This window comes from Arvicola amphibius, chromosome 1 (assembly GCF_903992535.2).
Source record: "Arvicola amphibius chromosome 1, mArvAmp1.2, whole genome shotgun sequence".
Lineage (NCBI taxonomy): Eukaryota > Metazoa > Chordata > Mammalia > Rodentia > Cricetidae > Arvicola > Arvicola amphibius.
In genome coordinates, this window is record NC_052047.1 from 54,831,271 (window position 1) to 54,854,810 (window position 23,540).

General features: G+C 37.4%; 2 protein-coding genes across 2 annotated transcripts in view; one reads left to right on the forward strand and one right to left on the reverse strand.

Annotated features, from left to right (window-relative positions):
- Ncapg (non-SMC condensin I complex subunit G) overlaps positions 1–10,039 on the reverse strand; it is a 37,994-nt gene extending 27,955 nt beyond the window's left edge. Inside the window, exons 1-9 of the mRNA XM_038314962.1 lie at positions 9,929–10,039; positions 8,873–9,070; positions 8,290–8,518; positions 6,257–6,402; positions 5,936–6,020; positions 4,716–4,908; positions 4,146–4,295; positions 2,292–2,432; positions 492–615 (exon numbers count right to left, since the gene is read on the reverse strand). Coding sequence (XP_038170890.1) covers positions 492–615; positions 2,292–2,432; positions 4,146–4,295; positions 4,716–4,908; positions 5,936–6,020; positions 6,257–6,402; positions 8,290–8,518; positions 8,873–9,070; positions 9,929–10,039 — 1,377 coding nt within the window. The remainder of the gene's footprint in view (positions 1–491; positions 616–2,291; positions 2,433–4,145; positions 4,296–4,715; positions 4,909–5,935; positions 6,021–6,256; positions 6,403–8,289; positions 8,519–8,872; positions 9,071–9,928) is intronic.
- A 2,409-nt stretch (positions 10,040–12,448) lies between these two features.
- On the forward strand, positions 12,449–15,480 carry Dcaf16 (DDB1 and CUL4 associated factor 16). Its single transcript, XM_042054847.1, is given in 4 exon segments — positions 12,449–12,493; positions 14,913–15,222; positions 15,225–15,302; positions 15,305–15,480. Coding segments are annotated over 4 exon segments (609 nt in total).
- Positions 15,481–23,540: the final 8,060 nt, after the last annotated feature.

The following is a 23,540-nucleotide window of genomic DNA, read 5'->3' on the forward strand; positions in this document are numbered from 1 at the left end:
TTAATCAATACAAATATATTTCTTTTTGCTAACTATCCCCAAGGGGTTAGACCTCATTTCTGGAACTATTATAGCACATTCAACAGACTTGTGTGTCTATCAAACACTTTATGAGCATTACTAAAAGTTTACATCAGGTATTTTTTTACAAAAAAAGGTTTTGCAGATGAGTAAAATAGGCTAAAAACTTACCCAACGCCACAACTAAGGAATACATAGTTCAAGTCTTCCTTCAACACACTAGTTCCCAATAATTACAAATAAAACCTCATCCCAATTGTTCCCTCCTCCCAGACCTGCTGCATTGATTCAAAGTAACAGGCATGCTAAGAAGTGTTTTAAACTGTGTAAGAAAAATGTGCTCTTCTTCCTTTTTGCAACATGTTGGACAACACTAATACAATCAAAGGCAAGGGTGCTAAAGAGAAATTGTGACTCTTGGATGTCACTGATCAAAGTTTCTTAACTATATCAAAAAGAAAAACACTTACAATCTGTATCCTTTTATTATCGTCTAAGATGATGTGGAGGAGTATCTCAACAATAAAAGTAACTAAGGAAATTGGGGTTGTAGGCAGTATAAGAGTCTCCTGCAAAATAGCCAGCAGTCGTTTCCTGTAATCAAAAAGATCTTTTTAAACTACCACTCTGACAAAATACATTATTTATATTTTTAAACATTTTTTCTTTATTTTCTGTATGCATACGTGGGAGGACACAAGCCTAGAAGTGAATGTGGAGATCAGAGAAGAAATTACAGGAATTAGTTTTCTCCTTCTACCCTGAAGGTTCCAAGAATCAAATAAAAGTCATCGGGTTTGACAGCAAGAACCTTTAACCCCTGGGCCATCTTGCCAACTGAAAATACATTTTCTCTAACATTTCTCTTTACATCTGTTTTAGTTTTTACTTTTGTTTACAAACATAAGTACAAAACTCCATACATACAAACTTTAGGTTAAAAAAAAAACCCTCATATTCTCCAACTGATTTAAAAATACACATATAAATTATATTTTTATACCTTGATCTTAAATTAACAAAAATTTGGGGGGAGTGGTGAATCAAATCTTCTACATAGCACTACTTGCTCTCTTTGCAATAAATATTTTAAACCAAAAACTTGGAAATTACTTACTCTGAAATTATACTAGGATTATATACATATATACCCACAGAAACATGCATACACATGCAATCATGTGCCACATAATGATGTTTGAGTAAACATTAGGCCACATACCCAATGGAAGTCCCAGAAAATCATTATGGAGTTAGAAAATATCAAATGCTTAATGATATATAGTAGCCCTAATAATGCTGTACGTAAATGCCATTTCTCTAGTAATGCTGGTGTAAACAAACATATATTGCCATACATGTAAGAGTACAGTATATGCAATTATATACAACACATCATACTTAATGTTAAATGACTGCTACTGGTTTATATAATTATCATAATGTAATCTTTACCATTACCGTAGTGTATACTCAGCATACTACTACTATGAAAGTTATATTTGCAACAACCTCATACATACTTTGTCATCTTCTAATTATATACCAAACGACCACAATGAACAATTAACCTATAACATCTAAATTTATATACTACGCTTGTACACCAACAAAATCACCTAACACATTTCTCAGATTAAACCCTAATATTAATTAACTAACTATATGTGTGTATATACGTTTCAATATACAGAAATGGGAAAGAAAATTTTATAGCACTTCTAGATTAGACAGATCTAGTCATACTGTAACAAACTGTATTTAAACATAGGGATTTAGCCAGAGTTAAGAGGGAGTGATAAGCTGCCCAGTTGCCCTCTAGACAAGACTTGGCTGTTACACTCATGAGATCAAGGCAGCTGTGGTTATTTGCAGGTGACCTGCAGCCAACACTCCAGTGCAGATGGGGTGAGGGCTCCTTAGGCCCTATCCCCCCCCCCCCCAGGTGAGAAGCTACCACAGTAGATAGCTACTAGGGGAAGGAGAATCATTATTCTTCTGGAGTGCACTTGGTGGAATGCTGCCCATAATGGGGAAGCAGGAGCTCAGGGTAGAAGGAACATGATGAGGATCAAAAGGAATGGGAAGAATCTTGAGAGGGATATGAAATTATTCAATAAAAGTTATTCTTTAAAAAGCCTGATTATCATCATCATTTATAGTTACACTAAAATTAAAATCAGAATTATCTTTTAAAAATTAAACCAAGGTAGGTTACTAAATAAATGAAATTAAAAGAAATTAGATCAAATGTTAACATTTAGACATACCTTCCTCCTTCTTCACTGGTATCCAGAGATTTTATAATTAGAATCAATTGCTGACATATAAATTCTCTTGTCATCAAATTTCCAATGTAGGTAAAATTACCTCTCTGTTCTTCATTAACTACTGGGAAGCTCTGGACGTAACTAAAATAAGTAGAATAAAGTAGACGTAACTCAGGGGAAGTGCACTTACAAAGCACACAAGGCACTCGAATAGTGTAACACCACATACCAACAATGATTTCATATACAGGTCAAAAAAAAAAATAAAACCCAGAAAAAAAGTGTGTGTGTGTGTGTGTGTAAAATATGCTCTGTTTTCAAAAGGAAACTTACATGTGCATTTAAAACGTAGAGAAAAAGATTTGAAAATTCACACTCTAATTATTTTGTTGTTAACTCTACAATGATTGATGGGACTGGGGATGAAAGAATAAATTTACCTCTATATTTGAATTTTAAGTATTTTTTAATTTTACACTGAAATAGAAATTATATTGTCTTAGTTGGTTGTCTATTATGATAAAACATCATGACAAAAAGTAACTTGGGGAGGAAATGGTTTATTTCCTGTTTCACACTACAGTACATCACTGAAACAAGTTATGTCAAAAACTCAAACAGGGCAGGAACCTAGCAGCAAGAGCTGATGTATAAGTCATGGAGAAATGCTTATTCCCCATGGCTTGCTCTGCCTGTTTTCTTATAGAAGCAGGACCACCAACCAGCCCAAGAATGGTAAGCTATGCCCTTCCAAATCAACCATCAACCAAGAAAATGTACCATCACAGGTCAATCTAGTGGGAGCATTACTCCAACTGAGGTTCCCTCTTCCAAAATGATTCTAGCTGAGGTCAAGTTGACATAGAATTAGCCAAGACAGATAATTTAGAAAAATAAAATTTTAAAGGTAAGTTGTTTTATTTTTAGTGTATTATTAATCAAAAAAGACATTATACTAAAACTGGTCATATATCACTATTCTATGATTCTGACAGTAGTCCATGCACCAAATCTAACCATCATGATACCTGTTTTTGTACATCTTACAAATAATGTAGTGGCACTTAACTTGTATCTTAATAAATCAAACTTGTCTGAGGATCAGAAAAGTAAAACCAGCCACCAATTACACACTCCTTTAACTCCAGTAGACACACTAGCTTGCCATAGAAACCAGAAACATGAAACACGCTTTTAATCCCAGAACTAAGAGGATTATAAAATGGGAGGAGATAGCTTGCTGATTCAGTCTCGTTCTGAGATTCCTGGAGGCAGGATCACCATTTTCAGATTGAGATAGAGGTAAGAGTTAGTGGCTGGCTATTTTGCTTTTCTGACCTTCAGGCTGAACCCCAATTTCTCTGAGTTTTTATTAATCGTGCTTCAAAATAATTTTTAAGAATTTCATCATGGCTGGGCAGTGGTGGTACACGCCTTTAATCCCAGCACTCAGGAGGCAGAGGCAGGTGGATCTCTGTGAGTTCGAGGCCACAAGAGGTCTACAAGAGCTAGTTCCAGGCCAGGCTCTAAAACTCCAGCAAAACCCTGTCTTGGGGGAAAAAATTCATCATATGTGAATATTAGATAAAATTCAATCAAGAAAAAAAGTTTTATCAGGGAAAGCCACACTAATCAGCTGCTAATGTTGAGTCACTGAGACAGGGATAGTATAAACATTCAATATACTAACCATACAACAGACTCTTGAGAAACACTCAATGAACACACCCATTTATACCTACTTGAATAAAACAGTTTTTTAAACTTTTTTCCAAAGATGACTTTAAATAAGAGGGCTATGAGATCGGCACATGAGCAATGTAAGTACAGTTCAAACCAAAAGAAAAATTTTACCTCAGTAAATACTCTGCATATACTACAGGCTCTGGCAAAATCTGCTCTAAAAACTCTTCACCTTCATCTCCTTTTGATTTCAAATATTCACAAAGGGTGCGCCAATACAAAGCAAGTTCAGGAGTTAATGTTTCCACTGGAATCAACTTCCTTCATTTAGAAGAGAATAAGAGAGCATTATTTTTACGGGCAGTTGAAAAGCAGAAGAATGGAATAAGATATAGATTTCCTTCAATAACTAAGTATTTTAATTACTAAGTCAATAAATGACCCATCCAAAAAATTATTAAGAAAAGAAACTTAAGATGCTTTAAATAAGCTTAATGTGGCAAGAATGTACATTTGGGGATGTTTTCACGGTAAATGTAATACAAAAATAAAATTACAAAATGAAAGGGCACAAATGAAGCGGTAGTTGACAAAAAGTAATGAGTTCTTATACCAGGGGGAAAAAAAGATATTCATGAAAGAAATGAGGGACAGATAAAAGATACTGATGAAATCTGAAAGTACAAGGAGGGAAAACCAATTTTAATTGTGGAAGCTCGATTTAAATACTTTATTATATACCTGTCATCATTGTTTTTACAGATTCCGACCAGTTCACTGAGAGGAGTCACTGAGAATAAGGAATTAAGAACAGAGACTGCCACATCAAAAGAATTTTCCACATCTAACCGATGAAGTAACTCCAATATATTTCCTTCGGTGAAGCGCAGCCAGCCTTGGAGAAGATGCTTCTGCACTGCTTGTCTCACAGCATCTGGGGAGTCATTTCAGACAGGTAAACAACGTACACTCTAGACTTCCCCCACTAGCCCCACTCTAATTAACTTTTATTGAGTCAATGTTAACACTGATATTAACAATACAAATAGATTATAGGTAGAACAAAGCATGCTAACAAAAGATGCAGTATTACTAAGACATGATAATGCCTATTTCATATGGGAGTTCAACAGTAAAAACTTAACTCCTATATAGCCGAATAAAAAATTCTTCATATTGTCTGAGTATCAAGCATCAGAATATAAGAAATCTACTACTTCAATTGCTGACTTCTATTATATGAATTCAACTTGCAGTATTGAAATCACAACATACTCTACTAAACAAATTTTATTTGTATCATTTAAGGCAGTGGATCCCAACCTTCCTAATGCTACAACCCTTTAATACAGTTCTTCATGTTGGGGTGATGCCCAAACATAAAATTATTTTCACTGCTACTTCATAACTGTAATTTTGTTACTGTTATGAATAATGTAAAAGATTTGTTTTCAGACCCCCAAAGAGGTTGTGACCCACAGGTTAAGAGTTGCTGATTTAAAAGCATCCTCGTCAGTCCTCTGACAATATTCACAAACTCAAGTTTGCTTTCTTGGTACAGCAAAACTGAGACTAAATGTTTCATGAGAGCCAACCAGAATTTTTAGAACATCTTTCATATAAGGAGATCCTCTAGTTTGACCTATGAGAAGGGTGAGGTATTATACAGGGCTGCTCATTCCTAGTTGTTTCTCATGCACAGAACACATTTATGTATTACAGAAAATCACAATAGTACGGTCTAAGAAAGACGGGATAAAAAGAAAGATTCTGTCAGACTTCTGAAAAAAGCAACCACATAGAATTTAGAATAGTCTTCCCCTCCCTAAAGCAGAGAAGTCTAAAAGAAATGCCTTGTTCCTTCAAAATACCAAGGCCTTTAACCTCGAAATGTTTCATCAAATTTATGGAAATGATAGCTTTATTAACTTCAAGTCTGACTTACAAAATGTATATCTTACCTGACCTGTCATTAAGACCTTGTTGAAGAAGCAGTACTCTCTGAGCAATGGACATAGCTCTTATATGAACTTTTTCAGCTAACACCTTAAAAAGGTAAAAGATAGCCATTAATCTCAATACAATTCAGAGATATCTTACTCATGAATACTGTATTATTCAGGAAGTTAACCCATTTAATACAATAACACTCTTATCTAAATTACCTATATTCTTCAAAAGTCCTAATTGAAAAAAAATCATTGTTACCAAGATTTTTCCAAAATGCCATAAGTTGGCTCATTTTCAAAAACATGCCTTCTGAAGACGTTTAACTTATTTACCTGATAAGCCAGCTTTCTGACAGCCTCCTTTACATCCTTTGTACGCCCCACAATTTTTGGCAAAGTCTTTGCTGATGGTGCAATACAGGATAACACTGCACGTCTAACTTCTGAATTTGAATCATTTTCTATCATAGTAACATATGCTAAAAATAAAGTAATACATTTTAATATTAAAATTGTTCTTTAAGTCATAGATATGTCCACATCCTGATATTTCATTTTTTTAAATAACAGAGAGACCATATACTACTCTTATATATTCACTTTTAGCAAAAAATGAAAAAAATTTCAGTAACTTTCTGAGAATGGAATTAAAAATTAACATACTGTGACTGGAGATTAAAAAGGAAAACAACCTCAAAAGTCGGGAGATGATTAGAGCAGGCAACTTATTTTAAATTGATATGGTTTTCTATAAGGATTTATTTTAAACTTTATTATAAAAATGTTACCTCCCCCAAAATCACACCCCGGAATTAAAAAAGAACCAAACCCAAAGACTATACAACTCAATGAACTTCTATACAGTTAGAATAGTTATTCAGAAGGGAAGTTATAAAGGTTCACATTTGACTTTACACTTTTAACCTTGATAAGTGGCTGTCATAAATTCATGTGTTTAATATAGTTTTACAATTGTTTGAGTGTACTCCTATTCATTTTTAAAAAATCTTGACTATACATGAGTATGTAATGTCATACATGTTTAGTGGAACTTTTGACTGCACCAGAAGTCACACTGAGTGATTGAACTTTACAATCCATTTGTCCAAGTACACGCTATGGTGTTACAAAAATCACTTATAGTAATACTTCTCAAATTGTACCACCAATATTAAGCAACTCATGATGATCACATGATAAATTTACGAAGATGGGTAACAATAACATATACTACATAGGGCATCCAATTTTAAAATGTGATGAAACTAAAGAGGATATGGGTCAATGGACACTTCCATGCCCCATTACTGAGACTATTAATAAGTAAATCGTGTTTTAGACTATTCCACCTAGTCTAATAAAGTGGGGCCTATAAGCTAAGTATAACACTACAAAACCCTTTCATCTATGCACTGAAGCCATGTATAAAAATCCTAACACTGGGGGTTTTTGTTTGGTTGGTTGGTTTGGTATGGTTTTTCAAGATATGGTTTCTCTGTGTAGCCATGGCTGTCCTGGAACTCACTCCATAGACTAGTCTAGCCTCAAACTCAGATCTGCCACCTCAGCATGCTGGGACTAAGGGTATGGCACCACCACACCCTGCTTCTAGCACTGTTTTAAAGCAAAGCAATTGCAAACAACTAGAGGGGCCATTAAAATGCAGAATAAACTCCATAAAACATTAAAACAGAGTAGAAAAAAAATACCATGCTAAAACTAGAAATAATTTTGAAGGAAAAAAAGACACAAAAATGTAGTATGGTCCATCAAAAAATAGCAGACAAAATTTAACACTGAAACAAACACCAACTGTCTAAAGTTTAGTTTTTCAGGCAAATAGGGCAATTAACCCAAAATTCACTGAGAAAGGGATACAACTGAAGTAAGAGCAAGGCAAAGTTAAAAGTAATATGTTCTCATTTTAAATTGTTGGGTTGATTCTTCCTTAACACAGGGACATAAATAATTAATAAGTAAAAATTCAATGCTCAGTTAGGGAGATGGATTTATTAGTATGGTACTTGCTGTACAAACATGAGCCTGATGTTCCATTCCAATCCCCAAACCCATGAAAAACCGGGCATAGTGACAAGAACCTATGATCTTAGCACTGGGGACAAGGAGACAGGATTCCTGGGGCTTGCTGGCCAATGAGTCTGAGTAGATGAACTCTAGATGTAATGAGAAACGCTGTCTCAAAAAAAAAAAGGTAGAGAGCAACTGAAAACATCTGACTAACCTCTGGCTTCCATGTGACTATACACACCCACACACACATGTATATATACACACACACATCAAATCCAAATACAGAAAAATTAACAGTCAACGTACTGAAATAAGATTTAGGAAACCATACATACCATCAACTACTGGGCAGTCATCATCCTTGGGATCTTGGAGTCGAGAGAGAGCCAAAACTGCTTGTATTCTCACATTTGGAATCTTATCTTTCAATCTAATAAGCATAGCTTCATTAATTTTATCAAACAAGTCGTCATCAATTTGGGCATTTTCTGGCATACTCCCCAGAAGCTTATTAATGAGCTGGCATACTCTAAATCTGACTGCACTGCTGTTTGCTTCATGAGACTACACAAAAACAAATAAAAAGTTATTCCTAGTCACATTCCATTCTTAAATAGGCAATATAATCTCAAGTGGTCTGGAAAAATATTTGCTATACTAAACAAAATAAGCATATTCTTCTCTGTAGGAATGTTTCACTTCCAGGCAGAAAAATTTCACAACAAAATGAGAATTTAAACAGGCAGTAACAACTCAACAACTAGAATTATCCTTTCAGCTTAATGACAGTCAAGATTTCCTATAAAAGACTTACTCTCATACATTTCCTCTACCACTGGTATTTCTCTGTGGAAAACGACAAAACACCATGGAGAAATTCTCTTCATTACTTCCCCCAAAGTACTGTTTTCACGGTACCTTTAATAGAAAAGTGAACAAATAATTTAAAATGCCACCATCTTCCTCTTCTTCTTCCTGATCAGACTGGTGAAATGAAGTAACAAACTTTGCAGCGAAGTCGACGACCCTCTCCACAGCAGGCTCACGTTTATATACCACCATGGCATATTTAAGGTAATGAACAAACTCCTCCTGAAAAGCTGTTTTATCATCCATCTGAAAGACGGAAGAAACGTCTCCATGAGCTGCAGTAACGAAGATTCTTTATTTCCCACACTACCGTTAACACTGCTGAAAGCTTTGGCTTTAGGGCAAACTAAAATCATTCTCAGGAAACTCTCAATTATCCAAACCAAGAAAAGGGGAAATAAACCTGCCCAAACTTCTCTTCGGCATATAATCTGCACTTCTGAGAAAGTAGAAAGCATAAACTTTGACTATTTTTCTTTCAAACCCCTTGGATTCTCAATGTTTTTCTTACTATATTAATGCAACACAGACTTCGGCAAGAATAACTCATTTTATTTAGGCCTTCCTAATATCCAGCAATTTCTTTTTAGTGTAACTTCCACAACCTAGTCCATATCCTTAATCACGTCCGTTTTTACTTTTCTCGAACTTCAAAATAATTGATCGGCCTCAAATTCGCTCACAGCTCCACTCGTTGAACAATTAACATAACTAGGAAAGGCTAGGTTCTACTATTTGGTGAAATGAATTGGATTTTTAGCTTAGGAGTTGGTTGAAATAACACAGTCGGATTTCTTACGATGAACTAGAGACCCCAAAGGGAAATAGGACGCCTGAAATTCGCAGACCAACGTCTCCAAGTCAATGCCAAACTAAGGATAACGGATCGCTCCTCCCGGGCTCCGGGGAGGAGGGTGGAGAAAACTGAAGGAAGACGCCGTGAGGACTATGCCCGGAGTCGTGATTACTGGCTGGAGACCAGGAGACCTCGGGCAAGCCTCTGAGCACCTGAGCCCAGGGCACCCCGACGCGGGTTGCGCAAATGCAAAAGGCTGAGCGGGGGCGGCGGGGGAAAGGCGCCGGCGCCGAGGCCGGGCCGCTTACCGCGCCGTACGTGCGGCTCAGCGCCACCACCAGCTTCGCCTGGTTCTGGTGTGGCTGCTGCGCCAGCCGAAAAGCCTCCTTCACAGAAAGCCGCTTCTTCTCCGCCGCCATGGCGTCGAGACAACAAACGCCCACGACCGGTCAGCGAGCCTCCCGGGCGCGGTTACCGCCACAGTTTTGAAACACCTCTCGCGAGAGGGCGAGACTCCGCGGGATTTTCGCGAGAGGCGGGACCCGGAAGCCGAGAGAGACTCCGGACTCTCCGACCGGTCCCAGAGCTGAACTGCCGCTGCTGATACGCAGGCGCCGAGGGGGTGGCCCGCTGTGAAGATTCGGCGTGGGCGTGGCCGGAAGTGGTGTCGTCGTCAAGGAGCCGAGCGGACGCTGGCGTTCAACTTTCTGCGCGGAGCTAGTGTTGCCGGTGTAGTCTGCTCTGCAGAGGAGAAAGCAGAGAAGACCCGCCGCAATGAGAACGCGGTCTCCAGTCCTGCTGCCTGGCGCGGGAATCCGAGCGAAGGGGACATTTGAGGGAGTCGGGAGGGCGCGCTCGGGGGTCGGGGAAGCCAGGGGTTCCGAGGTCGATCTGGTTCTGCGGACGCAGTGGGCGGCCGGCGGCCGGGCTGTCTGGGGGACCTGGAAGAGAAAGGCGGGGTAAATGTAGTCTGCAGCCGCTCGGAGATGCTCCAGCTTCTCGGGTTTGCTTCACACGCCTGCGTAACAACTCTTCCCGACGGAGGAGAACGCAGACTGTGCAAAAGGACTTTGGGGTCCTGGCGAAGACATGCAGTGGTTATTATATAAAATTATCTCCCAAGGAATGGCTCCGCTGGGGCTTAGGACACACCTCTCCAAAATGGGTAACTTAATGTGGCTCCTTGTCTAGTGATTGTACAAAACTGCAGCCTCCTGTCCTGTGTCGGTTGGTGAAGTGTATCCGGAAGAGGGCTGCTCCAGGCTAACTTCTGGCTGGGAGGCTTCATGTTTCTTCACCAGACTCTTCTTCCCTTTGTATAGCTTGTGCCACCCGCATTGTAGCTGTGTGTGGAGTTTATGCCTCGATCATCTTGGTCTTTCATGTTCACCCGCAATCCCGTGTCTGGCTTTTGTTTTGTCTTCCTTACGGTTTGTTTTATATCAACTTAATTCATAATTCAAAGAACTTGCCCTGCACCTCAGCATCCTTTGCGAAGATGGAAGAATGCTCTCTGAACATTCCGAAGCCACTTGGATGCCTTCCCCTATCAGAAGTAACCTGTTAGAATGAAGTTTTTCATTTTTACCACCCAGATTTTTACCTGTATCCACATGAGTAAATGTTGGAATGAGTGAATTAATGTATTCAATGGTTTTTGTATTTTAACCATCTATAAATACCCATAAATGCAACTGGCTTTTTTAAACGCCTTCTGTTTTAGAACTTTATTCATATATGCTAATACTATCAAAATTTATTGACTCCTTTCATGTGACAGACACCATTCTAAGCTCTTTACTTCATTGAATCCTTTATTTAGATCTCCTTTTAGTATGAGTAAATTGAGACACAGACAGGGTGCCCCGAGATTTCATCCTAGGAGTGTGCCATAATTATCCTCCTGTTTCATTCCTAGTTTCTGAACAATTATAGGTACACAATTTGCTGGTTAAAGTGATAGCTATGGTGGTGTTAGGTGCCTGAAATGAAACCAACACCATGTCCAGCTGAGAAAGATACCCCAGGTTAATCACTGGGAGCAAAAACAAGCTAAGAATGTGCATTCTGTGGAGGAAAGACAGGGAAAGAATGCCTAGACGCTACTGCTTAAAATCACTAGCCATATAATCAGTATACATTATTAAAAAGATAAGGCTTTTTTTCTTGTCTTACTAAGACTTTGCGTCTCTGGGTGTTATTTTGCACTAGTGCTACTTCAGATGCTTAGTAGGCTCATGTGACTGGTGAACATACAAAACCTTGTTTATTTTGGGGATCACTAGAGAAGCTGGGGAGATGGGTCAGTGGGTAAAGTGCTTGCTGGACAGCATGAGAAACTGAACTCACATGCTCAGCACCCACATAAAAATCAGATGTGCCCATCTGTAACCCCAGCACTTATGGGAGCTAGAAACAGTGAATCCCAGGACTTCACTGGCCAGCCAGTCTGCCAAAATAAACAGCATCAGATTCACTGAGTGCCTGTCTCAAAGAAAATAAGACATAATCAGTGAAAGCACCCACTGTTTAAGTCTCTGGCCTAAACATGCATGTGCCACACCCAAAATAAATAAAATTTTAAATAAATGCTAATAAAATGAGTCTGTGTGTATCATTTGTTTTTAATGTAAAATAAGCTGGCAAACTAAAATGTAGAACATACCAGTATTTTATGACAGTTTGTGGCCTTTAAATGTCTCTGTGTTGTAGATACTTGCCTTTATTGCTTTGTTGATAAAAAATGTCTTACGATACATCTTTACATTATTTTATCTGGCTATTTCACCATCAGTGAAATAAAATGAGTCTGGCCACTAGAGGTCAGTATGACTGTTTTGATTGGAGTTGTGGGTTTTAGTAATACTGTATGGGTTTGGTACTTATTCAGCATTATAATGAGAACTTTTCCAATATGCTTTATTAAATTCAAACAACATAATCTCATTATTGTAAAGCTGACATAGGTCTTGACTATTTTTTTCTGTGAGAAAAGAACAAATACGTACAGGAATGTCATGTCTTTGACAAACTATAGATAACAAAAACTAAGTAATAACGTGTTAGTTGTAAGGTTATACTGAATTCTGAATTTTAGATCAGTCATTCTTGAAAACTAAATTATGCATGAAAATGTTTAGAATAAATGAGGATAATTTGTTTTGATACGGAAATATATACAAGAACTATAAAAGAAAAATAACAGGGATCACTTGTATGTGTAGAATTTATGTCTTTTAATACACCTCTTTTGTTGCGTATTCAAAAGGGAGATTGAGTTAGCCTTTTGAAGAGTACTTTGAGAAATCTTACAGATGCAGTCTATTTGAGATGATAACAAAATTATAAAAGGACAGTCCAATTTAAAGGCAGCCCCTCTTATCTCACTAAAAGGCAAACTTAAGGTAAATAACAAAGTATTCTTTTCAGAATGAAGTAGATACTGTAACTAGGTTTGAGAGCATGTTTGTGTCTGTTGCTTAAAGGTGAAGTATAGGATTTTGCCTTGTTTTGCTGTGGTGGCAAGTGCTCCCTTTACTCGTCCCCTCACAGAAAATTGGTGTTCAGATACCAGGTACTCGTTTATTCTGCCTGAGAGCATGTCGTTTTAGATACATGTTACTCATTGGTTCCTCTGTCCATTACATGTTTAGGGTTTTGTTTTCTTAGTGTGAAATTATCATTTATTTAAAACGTTGACTAAGATTTCCAGTAGTATGTCAGAGTGTCATGCATGAAGGTTTGGTCAGCCTTACTAATGCAAAAAAGTTACTGTTCTTTCTTAGATAACTCTTACTTGATAATAAAACTGTCTCACCTGAGTTAAGTAGCATTTAGAGGTTTGTAAATAAAGTGAGCTTACCTTTATTCCATTTGCCTCTAGATTTACATTTAATGTGTCTCCTTTATAGAAGGAGCTAATGAACATCGTGCTTCCTCACAACCTAACAGTCTATACAGAATTGATTATATGACTGCTACTTCAGAGGTCACTACAAGAATCTTGACACCTAACAACTCTACCACCAGGACAGGCCCCGTAAAACATCCCAACAAACACATCTGAGGTAAAAAGGTAAATTCTTTAGAGTTTGCGGCATAAGAGATGTGCTCTTCCACAAAATAATTTTGGGGGTGAAAACAAACCAGTTCAGTTATATATTAATAAAGGAATGAAATGGCCCAAACTCTTAGCCAGTTTTGTTACTGTAAGCTGTCCACAACAGCAAAACTGCCCTTAGTCTGTAAGACAGAAATGGGACTCTGATCCCAGCACTTCAGAGGCAGAGGCAGGTATCTCTGAGTTTGAAGGGAGTCTGTTCTACATAGTGAGTTCTAGGGAAACAGAGATTCTGCCTCAAAAAAGAAGATAGAGATAAAAAAAAAAAAACTAAGCCTTGAACTGTATCCATTTCTTGAAAGCCCTAAAATTAGATGGTAATGCTACTTAGGACATTCAGTCCTTAACATCATGTCTCTAGTCTTGTTCACAGGTTGAGGCTACCTTTGAAGATAGTCCAATTACTGAGACACCATTTCAGAGGCCATTGAATTACCTTTAGAAAACATCAGATCTTTGAACAACATGTTATTGACTTTTTTTTCTTTTTTACCAGATCATAGCTACTGCAAAGTCACTCTACTGGCAACTAATGGTCCTTAATTACCAACTGGATACATTGTCCCTGCCAACAAAACCAAGTACCCAAAGTTTCTCCATAGTACCACTCCCAGCTGAGACTGCTGAGAATCAGCTTGCCTAGATGAGAACTCGGCTCTGCTTGAGTACAGTGGGGAGGAAGTTCACTGGTAAGAGACTAGCACTTTTGAACACTGAACTGGTCCTGAGGACTAACATACTTCCCTGTGAGTGGATAGTGTGCAGCATAATCTTCCCGGACTGCACAGTGTGGGCCTGAGGCATGCCTTTTCTGTGTAATGGGCTGAGAGACAAGTTAAAATCCATGAAGAGGTTTTTATTTCTGTTCACTGGGGTAAAGGTCTGCATTCTGCCTTAAATGGTCACCTTTTCTGCTTACATGCTATTTTGTTCCAGATCAGTGGTTCTTCACCTTCCTAACGCTGTGACCCTTTAATACAGTTCCTCATGTTTGGTAACCACTCCCCCAGCCATAAAATTATTTTCATTTCTACTTCATAACTAATTTTGTTACTGTTATGAATCATAGTGTAAATATTTTGAGAGATAGGGTTTTTGCAAAGGGGTTGCTACCCATAAGTTGAGAACCACTGTTCTGATGGGTCCCCGAATTTCATCTGATCATTGAACAGAATCAAAAGGTGAAGAAGAAAGAATGGTCTACAGATCTCTCTGAAGAAGACCCCAAGATGCCCAACCTAAAACTTCTTGAGAATCTTTCCTGCCAGGTTAATGATCTTTTAAAATATTCTAGAACTTGGAAATGTTTAGATCCCAAATCCTAATTGGATTATGCTGAACTCTTAGAACAAAATAATGCAGTCCACAAACTTCAAGAGACAGGTCTAAGACTCTCCCATTGTTTCCCATTGTGTCCCCAAACTCAGGAACCAATTCCTGAGTGGCCCTCTCTGGCCTCTAGTGGGATCCCAGCTTTTCAAAAAGCCCCATAAAAGTCAAAGCCAGACATCATGCTACTCTAAACGGAGCACTGCAGTTTGCTACTAAACAGCTAAGACAGACTACCTGACAAAGGGAGTAAAGGAAACAGCCTGTGCTGAATTTTTTGACACTTTTTCCTACACTGATCTCCAGAAGGCAGTTACCAAAATTCTAGCTGCTTCAATAGTAAGCATTTCCTTTGATACTGGTGTTGCCTGTTTTAGAAAAGGATACAGGGGCAGGAGACGTGACTCATAGGTTAAGAGCACTTGTTACTGCAGAGACTCAGGTGTAGTGAGGGGCAGCAGGCCTCCTTTCCCGCCCGGCTCCTGGCCACCTGGCTAGCTTATGCCCCAAAATAACAACACATAAACTGTATTCATTTAAACACTGCCTGGCCCATTAGTTTCAGCCTCTTATTACCTAATTCTCACATCTTGCTTTAACCCATATTTAGTAATGTGTGTAGCACCACGAGGTGGTGGCTTACCGGGAAGATTCTAACCCACGTCCATCTTGGGCCGGGGCTTCATCGCATCTGACTCACTTCCCTTCTTCCCAGCATTCTGTTCTGTCTACTCCACCCACCTAAGGGCTGGCCTATCAAATGGGCCAAGGCAGTTTCTTTATTAACCAATGAAATCAACACAAACAGAAGACTCTCCCACATCACTCAGGTTCAAGTCCAGCAGCCACATGGTGGCTTAAAACCAACACTCTTCTGACCTACTTGGGTACCAGGAATGCATGTGGTACATATATATACATGCATGCAGAACACTCAACATGTAAATAAAGCCAAAAGAATGTTTAAAGACTACAAAGTAAATCACAGACCCTTTGGAAAACTGACGCCTTTTCAACCTAATGATATCCCTGACAAGCTAAAATGCTACCTGCTACCCAATGACTCAGGATATTGTCATCCAGCTAAAGGAAAGGTAGTGTTTGAGCATGCCCTCTCAGAAATTATTCTTAATGGGGAGATTGAATTAGCTGAAATAACTATAAAAAGAATTGATATATTCACCTGACACCTTTTAAGAGTTCTTGTGTCTTATGTTTAGGAGTGGGAAGGTGTGGAATGTGAATTCAACCCTAGCCTACCTTACTCCAAGCCTAATAAAGGTACTTCCAAATGTTTCATGAACACTCTGAATGTTAGGCCTCCACCAGACTCCACCAGGCTAATTTGGCCTGTAATATCATACCCAAGAATTAAACAGACTTCTGTAAGGGATATTTTTCTTAGATCTTGCTATCAAGATCTTTTTCAAGAACAAATAAATAAATTCAGATTATGGAAAGAACAAACTTTCACCAGAACTCGTGTTTTCAGTATTAATTACAAAATGCTTAAAATATTTTATCTGTATTAATTTCCTGGAACAGAAGTTTGTGTTTGCACCATTGCAACCATTTCAGAAATCCTCTAATCTTAAAGATGCCTCCTACAAAACTATCCAGATCCAAAATTAAGAGTTTTATTAGCAGTATGGTTTTCTAAGTAGATATGCTTTCAATCTTTGTTTTTCTTTTTTCTTTCTTTTGGCTGAATAAAGATAGTATATGTGTCTGCTATGTTTGTTTGAGCCAAAACAGGTATCATAAAGAAAATGCATAGGACTGTTAAATCCTTTTGCATACCACAAAATAATAAAATTTATGTGTGATACTGGATAACTGATCATCTAAATGGAATCAAAAAACAGGCTATTAAAATATATATCTTCATTCGGTTTTGTTTTTTATATAATCTATAATTGAGTACAAAAATAAGTAAAAATTAAAATGATAATAAAATCATAATTCTGTAAAATGTAGCAAGTTTTAGGAGAGTAAAGACTGCTGAACCATATTTGTCCTATCTTCAGGATAAAGAAGTGTATTTTAAGAAGAGAGAAGAAAAAGTCTCATTCCATCGGAACCCAAATTTGAAAGCATGTTTGTTTCTGAATTTTAATTCAAGATGTAAAGAATGAAAGCCTTAATCTGTTGCTTATTCTTGTTTGCTGGGACTTTGGGGTAATGGAATGAATTTGCCACTCTCACATTCCCCATATGTGGGCTTCTGATTAAATGTATTCACTACAAGTAGGATAAAAGAAAATAATACCATATTTAAAGTATATATATATATATATATATACATATATATATATATGGATATAGTCCTTGAAGTAAACTAGTAGGATTTCTTAACTGTGACATTAATAAGAAATTTCAAAAGTTATATCTTTCTTAATGATATTAAGCATGTTTTGTTAAGTTGTGCATATACCTTGAATTGTAGACACCCATAATCATGTCTTAATCTCATCTGTTTCCTAAGAAAAATAAAAAGCCATACTCTGGAGGAAGACAAATGGTAGTGACATGGACCAGCGAGTTGTTCTTTAGTGATTCAGTTCATGGGAAAGAGAAGCAGGAGTAAGAAATAATAAAGAAAACAAGGAAGTTTGGAATCAGGAGTTCTTCCACAAGTTCATACAAGCAAGTTTCTTGAGAAATTCAACACCATGTACACTGTATGCAGGAGGGGGCGGGGCAAAATGGGACACATTCAACAGGAAGCTAATCAAGCAAAATTGCGTAAAGAGAACACAGTATCTATCAAGTTCATCACAGACAGACCAAGCACTTGGGCCTTGGAACTGATAACTCCAGTCTTTACAGGAGGAGAAGTCAGGCTCCCAGGAACTGAAACCTTAATTCCTTAGAGTCTCTAGACCTGGCACCAGACCAGACCCTGCCAAGTCTGCCCCTGGGTAAGGACACAGAAATAGTGTTCCCTTTGTTCTTTCATTGGGTATTATGAGAACCTTGGGTTGGCCTTGCTCTCAAAAGATAGGTACAATCCAGGGGAATTTCCTACCGTGTCTCCTATCATGTACATACCTAAAATTTTCCCTGTAATGAAAATAATGTTTCAGTATTAAAGGAAAATTAAAGCAATGAAGGCCTTACAAATGACTTGTGTTATTTTCATACCAATGCATGTAAAATAAAATGACGTTCTGCTTTTGACATCACTGTTAGCACAGTGCCTACTCTTAGAAATTGAGTTATCTGTCCAATAATAAATAAGAGTAACTACTGGGTTCTGAGGTAGGTTGATTCCCAACTTCCTGAGAAACTGCCATACTGATTTCCAGAGTGGTTGTACAAGTCTGCATTCCCACCAGCAGTGAAGGAGTGTTCCCCTTACTCCACATCCTCTCCAGCATAAGCTGCCATTGGTGTTTTTGATCTTAGCCATTCTGACTGATGAAAGATGGTATCTCAGAGTCATTTTATTTGCATTTTCCTGATGGCTAAGAATGCTAAACATTTCCTTAAGTGTCTTTTAGCTATTTGAGATTTTTTTCTGCTAAGAAGTCTCTGTTTAGATCTGAACCCCATTTTTAATTGGATTACTTGGAATTTTGATGTCTAATTTCTTGAGTTCTTTGTATATTTTGGAGATCAGTCCTCTGTCTGATGTGGGGTTTGTGAAGATATTTTGCCATTCAGTAGGCTGCCTTTTTGTTTTATTGACTGTGTCCTTTGCTTCACAGAAGTTTCTCAGTTTTAGTAGGTCCCATTTATTTACTGTTGCTCTCAGTATCTATGCTACTGGTGTTATATTTACTATGTGGTCTCCTATGCCATGATTGAAGGCTAATTCCTACTTTTTCTTCTATCAGGTTCAGTGTGGTTGGATTTATACTGAGGTCTTTAATCCATTTGCACTAGAGTATTGTGTGAGTGGATAGATATGGATCAATTTACATTACCTACATGTTGATAGCCAGTTCCAGTTATGCCTGCACCATTTGTTGAAGGTGCTTTTTTTTTCATTGTATAATTTTAACTTCTTTGTCAAAAGTCAGGTGTTCATATGTGTGTGGATTAATTTAATATCCAGGTATTCGATTCTATTCTATTGGACAACCTTTCTGTTTTTATGCTAATATTGAACTGGTTTTTTTTTTGTCTTGTTTTTTTCCTGTAATAGAGCTTGATGTCAGGGATGGTGATGTCTCTGGAAGTTCATTTATTGTACAGGACTATTTGAATATCCTGGGTTTTTTGTATTTCCATATGAAATTGCATATTTTTCTTTCAAGGTCTGTGAAGAATTGTGTTGGGATTTTGATGGGGATTGAATTAGATCTATAGATTGCTTTTGGTAGGATTGCCATTTTTATTATGTTGATTGTACCTATCAAAGAGCATGGGAGATCTTTCCATTTTCTGGTATCTTCTTCAGTTTCTCTCTTCAGAGACTTAAAGTTCTTAACATAAAGATTTTTCACTTTTTTGTTAGTGTTACCCCAATATATTTTATGTTATTTGTGGCTTTTGTGAAGGGTGATGTTTCTCTGATTTCTTTTCCAGCTTCTTTATCATTTGCATATAGGAAGACTACTGATTATTTTTAGTTAATCTTGTATCCTGCCACCTCACTGAAGGTATTTATCAGCTGTAGGCATTCTCTGGTAGAGTTTTTGGAGTCACTTATGTATACTATCATATCATCTGCAAACAGCGAAAGTTTGACTTCTTCCTTTCCAATTTGTATCCCCTTGATTTCCTTTTGTTGTCTTATAATTCTAGCTAGAACATCAAGAACTATGTTGAATAGATATGGATAGAGTTGACAGCCTTGTCTTGTTCCTGATTTCAGTGGGATTGCTTTGAATTTCTCTCCATTTAATTTGATGTTGGTTGTTAACTTGCTATATATTGCTTTTATTATTTTAGATATATTCCTTATATCCCTGATCACTCCAAGACCTTTATCATAAAAGGGTGTCAGATTTGTCAAATGTTTTTCAGCATCTAATGAGATGATAATGTGTTTTTTCTTTCAATTTATTTATATGGTGAATGCCATTGATAGATTTTTGTATGCTGAACCATCCCTGCCTCTCTGGAATGAGCCTGACTTGATCATGGTGGATGATATTTTTGATGTGTTCTTGGATTCATGCCAGTATTTTATTGAGTATTTTTGCATCAATGTTCATGAGGGAGATTGATCTGTAATTCTCTTTCTTGGTTGAGTCTCTGTGTGACTTTGGTATCAGGGTAACTGTAGCCTCATGGAAAGAGTTTGGCAATGTTCCTTCTTTTTCTATTATGTGGAACACTTTGAGGAATATAAGTATTAGCTCTTCTTTGAAGTTCTAGTAGAATTCTACACTGAAACCACCCAGCCCTGGGCTTTTTTTTCCTTTTGGTTGGGAGGCTTTTGATGATTGCTTCTATTTCCTTACAGGTTATAGGTCTATTTAAATTATTCAACTGGACTTGTTTTAATCTGGTTTGTGGTACCCATCCAGAAAATTATCAATTTCTCTTACATTTTCCAATTTTGTGGAGTACACGTTCTTATAGTATGAACAAATGATTCTCTGGATTTCCTCAGTATCTGTTGTTATGTCCCCCTTTTCATTTCTGATTTTGTTAATTTGGATGCTCTCTCTCTCTACCTTTTGATTAGTTTGAATAAGGGTTTCTCTATCTTGTTAATTTTCTCAAAGAACCAGCCTTTTGTTTCATTGATTCTTTGTATTGTTTTCTTTAACTCTATTTTATTGATTTCAGCCCTTAATTTGATTATCTCCTGTCGTCCATGCCTTCTGGGTGAGTCTGCTTCTATGTGTCCTAGAGCTTTCAGGTGTATTGTTAAGTCACTAGTGTGAGATTTCTCCAGGTTCTTTATGTGGGCACTTAATGCTATGAACTTTCCTTTTAGCACTGCTTTCATTGTGTCCCATAGGTTTGTGTACATTGTGCCTTCATTTCTTCGATGAATTCTAGGAAGTCTTCAATTTAGTTCCTTATTTCTTCCTTTAACCAGGGGTGGTTCAGTTGAGCACTGCTCAATTTCAATGAATTTGCAGGCTTTCTGCAATTAGTGTTTTTGTTAAATTATAACTTTAAAGCATGGTAATCTGATAAAATATAGGGGTTATTTCAATTACTTTTGTATCCGTTGAGGTTTGTTTTGTTACCGAGTTATCTGGTCAGTTTTAGAGATTTCATGAGGTGCTGAGAAGAAGGTATATTCTTTTGTGTTTGGGTGAAATGTTTTGTAGATGTTTGTTTGTCCATTTGAGTCATGACACCTGTTGGTTCTTTTATTTATCTGCTAAGTTTATGTCTGATTGACCTGTTCTTTGGGAAGAGTGGGGTGTTGAAATCTCCTATTATTAGTGTGTGAGGTTTGCTGTGTGATTTAAGCTTTAGTATTTTTTTTTACATATGTAGGTGCTCTTGTATTTGGGACATAGATGTTCAGGATTGAGACTTCATCTTGGTGGATTTTTCTTGTGATGAGTATAAAGTGTGCTTCTCCATCTCTTCTGAATGATTTTAGTTTGAAGTCTATTTTGTTAGATATTTGGATAGCTACACCCACTTGTTTCTTAGGTCCATTTGATTGGAAAAAATTTCCCAACCCTTTACTCTGAGGTAATGTCTTTAGGCAAGTTCAGTAGTCATTTTTCTGTGGGTTCTGCATATCCAGTTCATACAGCATACCATCAAACAGTCCAGGAAAGAACAGTTTCTTGCCCAAATGGCTAGCCTTGTCACATTGAAGGCAAATTCCATAACAAGTTTCTTCAGTGCCCATAAACCCCTCTGAAGTAATTGGTGCTGCCAGAAGTAGACATGGCTCACTGTTGAGCAAAGTCTAAGTTCTTAAAACATCTTAAATACCATATTCTGTAGGTCTTTGAAATTTTGGAAGAATATCCATCAAACTGAAATTTATCTCTGTATATCAAGAAAACCTAACTAATGTAACTAAAAGTTTGATTAATATAGATAACTATATATTAATCTGTATTTCTTAACTACACATTACACTTTAAATGAGCTGCACAAACATAATACCTTAAGCAAGAGCAGAAATACATATACACAGTGTAACAAAATTAACCTTAGATTTATATCAATAGACCAAGATCCATACCAATGCAAAGTGTTCATCTCTATATAATATTCCCCCATTTTTTTAAAAAAAGAGATTGACTGTGACCATTTACAATTTTTACTAAACCCCCTTTAAATGAAAACAATCATTTATGAACAATTATTCTGGGAATTTGGTCATAGTTTTCTCTAAACTGCTTCCTGATGTTTGTTGGGCAAAGTAGTTTTAGGGTTAATTGTGACCTTTCAGAGGGTCTTGTTCCATCAAATCACACTAGCCTGGAAAAAAATCCACTGGCTCTCATTTAACTTAGGAAGTGTTTCTACTGCAGTCCATCCCTTAAGCTTATGGAATTTTATAGGTATTTAAGTCATAAGAGTTATTAAAATCAGTGTTGAAATAAACTGAATAAAAACTAGACTTCGGAATCACAAATTTCAAAATGAAAAAAAAATTCTAATGTATTTCAGTTTCTACTGTTTCATTTAAAATATCAGAGTAGTAATCATAATCTGCTAGTAAAATGTAATATTCCAAAAGTTTCATCAAATGCCTCCTGTGTGGAAGCTCCAAGATCTCTGCCTGGCACAGTTCGGTCAGGGCTACCTAGGATTCAGGAACTGTAATATGAGCCAAGGCTTGAAGGCTGATGGAACTGGAATAGGAGAAGGGGTGAGGGAAACATCACAAAGCAAGAAGACGTAGACAAGGCCTGCTTGTGTCATCAAAGCAACATTCAAATCAGTGTTTGCAGTGCTCAACAGCAGTGTAACAGAAGTAATTGTTTTTACTTCCTCAGCCTTGTCCTAGGGAATCAACGTTTCTGAGGTGGGGAGCCACACTGCTCGTTTAAACAAGTTCCTAACGATTTGAGGGTTAGCTGAGATTTGAGAATTTCTAGCTTCATGTAAATGCTCTTGATAGTGTGTGTGTGTGCGCGCGCGCGTGTGTGCGCGCATGTGTGTGTGCACGTGTGTGCTCACACGCATGTACGTGCACGTTACAGTGACAGTATAAAACGATTAAAATAAGGCGGTGGTCAGATCTAGAAATAGAAATTAAGAAATAACAATTTGGGGGCTGGAGAATGACTCACAAGTGATGAGCACTGGCAGTTGCAGAGGACCCGGGTTCAATTCCCAAGCACTCACAGAGCAGCTCCCATCCATATGTAACTCCCTTCTTGCCTCTGCAGGCACCAGGAAAGCATGTGGCTCACAGACATACATACAGACAAAACACAGATATATATTAAATTTTAAATTTATTTTAAATGATGTACCTGTATTCCAATATTCAACTGTATGTCAACTACATTACCAATACGTAATTGCATTTAAGTATTTGCTTTCCATTTAAGTGAGGAACATTTGTTACAAATGTAACTAGG